The sequence below is a fragment of the Malurus melanocephalus genome, unplaced genomic scaffold (genome assembly GCF_030028575.1).
Source record: "Malurus melanocephalus ecotype Western Australia unplaced genomic scaffold, MMel_1.1 scaffold_193, whole genome shotgun sequence".
NCBI lineage: Eukaryota > Metazoa > Chordata > Aves > Passeriformes > Maluridae > Malurus > Malurus melanocephalus.
This window is the reverse complement of record NW_026623425.1, coordinates 61,858-68,863: the sequence shown is the minus strand read 5'-3', so window position 1 is coordinate 68,863 and position 7,006 is coordinate 61,858. Positions and strand designations below refer to the sequence as shown.

Below are 7,006 nucleotides of genomic sequence, written 5' to 3'. Positions count from 1 at the left end.
ATTAAGACGGCTTAATGAAAAACCTCACATTCGGGATAATGTGGGGGGAAAAATTCCTCTCCCTTGACATTATCACTTAGCGACAGCAAAAGGAGGTTATGGTTTTCTGTCAAGTATCAGCTCCAAATCCCTTCAGCCTCTGGAGGAGCTGGGTTGGATGCGGAGCTCCCGAGCTCATGCCCTCTCCRTAAGGCGATTAGCAGGTTTTTTGAACTTTCCAGCAGTCAGTTACATTATACCGGGAAGGAATTTGGCTGGAGATTTGTTCCTCTCAAAGACACTGCATTCTTTTCTCTGGAACCGATGGGCGCTGCTGCTCCAGCCAGAGCAGAGCCCAGGGCTCCCACGGAGCGCTGATTTAATCTGCTCCTGCTCCACACACATCCCACAGCTGCCGATCAAAACACAGGTACAATATTTTGGTCGGTTTGTTTCTTCTTTCTCCTGCTGTGCTAATTTTCACGTTGGTCTCAGTGAGGGGTTTTTGTGTTCTATTTTCTTTYTTTTTAAAAAGAAACAGTTTGTGCCAGTCCGTGTCGGTTTGGGGCAGAATGAAATGCTATCGAACTGAACATCTTTTTTTCCCCCTGTTTTCCTCCACAACGCTGGTTTCACACCCTGGAATTAGGCTGGGGCAGGGCAGAATTCCTGACCAGGGTGACAGATTGTTTAGTGAGAAAGCAGGAGCTTGGGAAGAAGAGGCAAAATGTAAAARCATTTCTGAAAATCCATGAATGAAACAGGCACACATTTCCCTTGGCTCTTCTCCCCTATGTGCACACAGCAACAAACCCATCCTTTTCCCCCMAAAAAATTACATATATGGCGGCAGGTTTTTGTAGCAGAAAGGGMGACCTGCTGGGTTTGTGTCCATCAAATTGCTGCTTTGTTTGAAACCAGCGGGCCTGGGACATGTACAGAACATTCCCATGGAGGACTGAATTCCGATGGAATGCCTTGCCAGCACTAGGAAAAGGCTTCCATRGACAGGGAGAGCTCTGGGAGAAAGCCCCAGTCTGTCAGGTGCTCCCAGCATCTTCAAAGGGAAATACTCAGACTCTGCACTGGAGGGAGCAGAGCTCGTGGAAAAGCACAGGCAGGAGGGAAAATCACAGTGAGGAGTGTAACAGCACAACTCCAAATCCACCAAAACTCCAAATCCTCCTTCCTCCACGGCCAGGAGGAAGAGATTCTCAAATCTCAGGGGATATTGCAAACTCCCCCTCTGCTTTTCTGTGCAGCTCCTCTGCTCGAGCCCTGCTTTGTATCCACCAAACCCAAAATTGCCGCATGTTGTCGTCAAACCCGACGTTCAAAGCCGCACTCGCAAAAGAAAAAAAGCACACAGGGCATCCGACAGAAATTCTGACAGGAAAAGCTGCCAGCTCCCCTTTCCACACTAACAGAGGATGGACGGGAAATATGAGGGTTTGTTTTTTTTTCTATTTATCAAGACATTTTGATATTTGAAAATTTCACTTGTCCCAAACGTAGAAGCAGAGCTACAATTCCAAATCCCTAGCAAGGAGAGGAAAAAAAATCAAATTCTAAGGGATCTGTCTGGMCTGAATGGACAYGGAGCAACAAGATTTTGTTTCAAARTAAGTGTAGTAATAATATGGTATATTAGTAGTAATATTGGTAATACAGTCCATCATAAACTAAAGCAAAATGTTACATGAATCACTGAGGAAGAGTTTCATCAGTTCCTGGATGGAAATGTGACATTTTGCCATGTACCATGCCCTTCTATATTTTTTTATTGGCTGAAAATAAAGATTGAATGGCAATGAGCTGTAGTTGGTAATTTGCGCATCCATCACACCAGTAAAGGTTTTGCTCTCTATCAGAATCTCGAATTCTACTCCCAGAACTCCATCAATCTGCAATCTGTTTGTGAAGCCAAGTCAGTCCCAAATTGGCTGGAAAGTGTTACAAAAAATGATCAGCAGTCACTCTGTCTTCCATGAAAGTGCGAGTGATTTCTTATGCAAGAACGGGACAAAGCCCCCAAAACCGAAATACGAAGAGCTTTCAAAAGGCATCTGTGCCCCACCCTCTGATTCTGCTGCTCCTTAATGCCCCTCAGGAAGGGTGAAATGAGCACCTGGAGCTGCTCCCCCTGCACAGAGGAGTCTGGACAGAGGAGCACAGTTTGTCTGTGCCTGGGTATCCCATGGATCTGAGAATTCAGCACATGGGAGTTACTGATGTCAGTTGTCTGTCCTGGCTCTTTCAGGCATCCCTCAGTCTGTTGGAATGGGATGGGGAGCAGGAATGCAGAGGGGGTTCTGTCATGGGGGAACCCCACTAGCTACAGCCCCCCATCCCCAGGCGGTGCCTCCATCCACCTCCAACTGTGGGATGAGAAAATGGCACTCGGAAGAAAAGGAGGAGGCTGTGTCAGAGCAGAAATCCATCATTGCAGAGGCACCAACCAATGCTTTCCCCCTGGTCTTCCTCCTCTCCTTTGGCTCTCTCCACTCTGGGGTCCCAGTGATTCTCACAGTCCATTGTGCCCATCCCACAGATCCAAGGGGTGAATGTTCCTCTTCCACCAACTCCATTCCCAAATGATTTTGTGCCCCCAGGCTCACCCAGAGATTTCAGAGACCATAACTTTGGGTACTTAAGCTGAACAGAAGCAGCAAAAGGCCCAAATGCCACTTTTAAACCCTTCCCAATGCTTAAATGCTAGACTAGGATTTCTCTGGTATTTTCTAAACTTCACTAGTTTGTAAATAACATCCAAACATCCTTTTTTCCCTGTGTTTAGTTACCAACACTTGACAGCTTACAAACACAGTAAGAATATGACTTCAATATTCCAAATACATTAGGACCATCATTTGACCTGGGGAATGRCTTCACTTCAGGAAAAGTCTGATGGGTTTTCAAAGCCTCAGTGCCACAGAAGGAAGAGTTCAGTTAGACTCCTCAAAACACCCCACACTGAGCAGCTTTGGCTGGTGGGAGAAGGTTGGTCCCCACAGGTGTTTATACACCATGTCCTTGCTCCCTGAATCTCTTTGAGGAATACCTGACTTTGCAAGGATCTCAACTCTTTCTCTGCACAGGAAATCCTCGTCTTGGTTCTTRCAGAAGACCCAAACTCTGAATTTAAAGCTGTTGGTGGCTGTGTCCCACTGCATTCGTGAGACCTGTGTACAATTTCTGAGGCCTCAAGCCCCAAACGCTGCTGGGAATCCCTGTGCYTGGAAAACCTTACTCTCTCTCCTCGGTCTCCTTTGGATCCTTTYGGTCCAGGCTGTCCTGGAGATCCTGGCAAGCCCTGGAAGAGATGCAGAACGAGAAGGAATCAATTTCTACTGTGCAACCTTAGTGTAGGGGTAGTGAATACATTTCCCAGTGATTTTCAGCTCCTGGAAACCTCATACCACCATTAAGCCATTGGGCTGGATTCTCTTCTCCCCTCCAGCAAACACAATAGCAGCTCTGTTTGCAGATATTCTGAGCCCTGGACCTTCTGCAGATCCCTGTTTGGGTCCTTTAATGCCCTGCAGGCCCCTGATGTAACATTTTTAGGGGTCAGTGTGACAGGACAGTTCTTGTTCTCGGTTACCAAGAAGAAATTCATGCACAGGTTGTATGTTTAGCTTAAAAATCCGCACTACTTCCCCCCACTTCTTAATTGCCTCAGTGGGTGGCAGGAGCAAGCACACATACCTGAAAATTAATTGGATTGTGCAGTGGAAATTATTTTGAAGCTATTCACTCACCCTAATAAACAATTTTCAAATTAAGCCCAATCTCTGCTAATAATTTTACTCCCTGGGTTGAGCAAATCTATAAAGCAGTCACCAACGGCYAAGAAGGGCAGCGGCTCCAGATTTCTACTAATTGAACTGCTATGCAGAAATCGATCCAAATTCTTAACTTATCCACCCAGAGCAGCCACAGTTATTAACCAGAGCAAGAGAGAACAATATTGTTTGTTTATATTCAGCCTGTCAGCTCTCCTTCTCCCCACAACTGTGTACAAGGTGCTTTTTTTTCCACCTCAAGTGACTTGCACATGGTCTTGGAGGCTGCAGAAATGAGCTTGGAGCTCCCCTCCAGGCCACTGGTGATTWAATAATGTTCTTAATGTGTAAGAGCAGCTCCCCAAGCCCCCACATCAGCACCCAGGGAAATGGCTTTTCTAGGCCCAGCAATGCTCAAGAACACTGAATTCCACGTTGTTAAAAATAAAAGATTTACAGCGTGTGTTGAGTGTCAAAGAGCCAGACTCTGCTACAGGATCTGGTTATGAATTGTGAATTACCTTACATTTAATGATGCTAAACTGCATCTGTCCTTTGGGTGCCAAATCTCTCATTGTGTTCGTGTCTATCTGGAGTTTCTCAGTGTTCTCCAGAGCATTCCCTAATTGAAAGGATTCTGCTGCACTGGCAGACCTTCCCTAACCTGTTGGCCATTTGAGGACAGGCTTCTTCAAAGTGGTTAATAAATACATAAGAAAACAACAAATACATAAGAAAACAACAAATACATAAGAAAACAATAAATACATAAGAAAATTTTCCTTTTCTATTTCAATTCCAAACCTCTCTGAGCTACATCCCTCTACTAAGTTACTGAACCTTTCTCTATGCTCTCCAGTCAATATTTGATGTTGCTGCTTTACCTCCACATTAAGCACCTCTTTTTTTCCCCCCAAAACTGAGTCCCTTTGTATCAGCCAGCAGCAATTTGGAGTAGTTTGGCAGTTCACTGTTCATGACTTTACTCCTTTCCATTTAACCAGCTTTTTCCACCCATTTTCAGCACTGTGCCCTTCTTCCACCATAAATCCTTTGGAGTGAATTTCTCCTGCTCCATTATTATCTCCCCCCCTTCACAATGTCTCTATCAATAAATAACCAAACTGATGGGAATTTGTGATATTTTTCTCCAATAGAAAGTGCTGGAAAAGTCGGAAAATTCACCAGGCTTCACACGTTCACTCTGGTGAATTGGTGAATTCCCATTGATGCATTTTTGGGTCTTTTTAATGTGTTTCACAGGAAATGCAGTATTTTTTTGTCACTGTATTAGCAAAGCCCGTGTCAGATCCTTTGCATCAGGCTGCAGTGAAATGTTTTGACACAGCAGCAGCATGATGTGTTGTTCTGATTAAGAGAAACTCCAGAAAGCACAACCTTTTCAGCTYTCAGCACAACCCAGAACAAGGAAAAGGCATTAAATCCCAGAATTTCATGGGAACAAAGCAGCAGATCTGAGATTAGCCTCTCTCCTTGTGCAGCAAGACGATGTTTCACCCCTGACTCCCCACTCTGCCCCTCACCCCAAAGCATTTAAAGCACCTTACTTGTGATCCAGGGGCTCCCATAGGTCCTGGGGGCCCTTTGGGTCCTGAAGCACCTGGTGGCCCTGGTGGGAATCATAATTGGAGACAATTTTAAGGAGAATTAGAAGGAAGAACTCTAAATTCCAAAGGCATGCACCTCCTTTCATGTCCTCCTGAGCCCCTCTCTGAGTGAGAGCCCTTCACAGAACCCAGGACTGCAAGGACCTTTCATCAAACACTGCATTACTGGGTCCCCACATCCTGACAGAACCCATTCCCAAGCCCTAGGGGATATGTGAGAGCTCTGGGAGGGGAAAATGCTGAAAATAAGAAGGAAGGATGTCAGTAATATCCTGCATTTCCATTCTTTAAAGTGCAACTTTTGAGAAAACTGAAAGTAGATCGATGGAAAAGCTACATGAGAGTGGATGCTGATCCCAAAATGGTCCCACACAGGGCAAGGGAAGCCCCAGGGCAGCTGCAGTTGCTATCTTTGGGTGATGCCTTACGATTTCAGCTTCTCTATTTCCATGTCTCTGGAACCTTGTAATTCTTTAGTGGGTAACTCCAGACTCCAGAGACAGTGCTGAGCTCCTGTTCTCCCATTTTAGACAAAACAATTCCTCTGCAGCCCCAAACTCAAGGACACCTCACTGTGCCAGGCCCCAAGAGATGGAAACAACAGAGAWTTGGGGGGAGCCAACTTGGAGTGAATGACTGCATTGGCTGCAGCTGCAATTGGAGGATTCAGCCCCAAAATGGACAAAACTGATAAAGGGTGAAAAACCCGTGAGCCATTGTCCATTGTGGGTGCAGCCTCTGGATGGGCTGGGACTGCTCTGAATGAACCTGAAGGCCCTGCAATGAACAGAACTGCTTTTATTCTCTGAATTTTGTCCAGCCTCTGCTCTAGGTAAGCCCAATAAGGCAGGTTGAGGTGTCAGGGAGCTGATGGTGAAGGTGAAGGAGATGGAGTTTGGCCAGAGCCAGAGGAGAAGCTGACTGGGGCAAAGCAAAGCTCTCTCTTGCTCTTCCCTTCCTCCAGTGSCAATAAATAAATAAATTTAAAWTCTGTGCCACAGGAGRGCTGCTCCCAGGACGAGTTAAACACGGTGTGAACAGGTCAGCTTGTCTCACACAGCCACCCAACAGATTCACTCCTTTTGAAAAAATAATTCTATCTCAACAGTAGCTGKGAAATTACACCTGCAGATGGGAGACAGGGCATTTGCTTATTCTGAACTTTGCAATGCTCCTCTGTGCTTTGGTTGTCACAACCCTTGAGATGAAACAATGTGGACATTTCACACAAAGTACAGCTGAATCAGCCTCAGTCATTAATGCACCATGCAAATGCTTAAGTCAGAGAATAAAGGAATTGAAGGATAAATGAAAGGCCCTGGTAATGAAAGGAAAAGCCTTTTCTGCAACTGATGGGAGTTCACTCCTAAATATGCATCATACCGGGAAGTGCTGATGCTTGCAGGAATAGTATCACTTAAGCCACCCATCAGCACAGAGAGAAAGAAGACTTGCCACTGAAAATAGGAATTYCTATCTCAGATTTTGATTGCAGTTACACTGGTGAAAATTAGGGACAGCTCAAAGTGTCTGAAAGTCTTCAAAAMCCTCACAGAGCACCTGGGCAGAGCCTGCCCCGTGCAGCAGTGACAGGACAGGGCTGCAGCAGGGTGA

The 7,006-nt window shown here is 45.6% G+C and overlaps 1 protein-coding gene across 1 annotated transcript in view; it reads right to left on the bottom strand.

The window, feature by feature from the left end:
• LOC130577763 (collagen alpha-1(XXVI) chain-like) overlaps positions 1 to 7,006 on the bottom strand; it is a gene marked incomplete at its 5' end in the record, with an annotated part of 58,476 nt that overhangs the window by 10,347 nt on the left and 41,123 nt on the right. The window contains 2 exons of the mRNA XM_057373349.1: positions 3,230 to 3,292; positions 5,333 to 5,400. Coding sequence (XP_057229332.1) covers positions 3,230 to 3,292; positions 5,333 to 5,400 — 131 coding nt within the window. The remainder of the gene's footprint in view (positions 1 to 3,229; positions 3,293 to 5,332; positions 5,401 to 7,006) is intronic.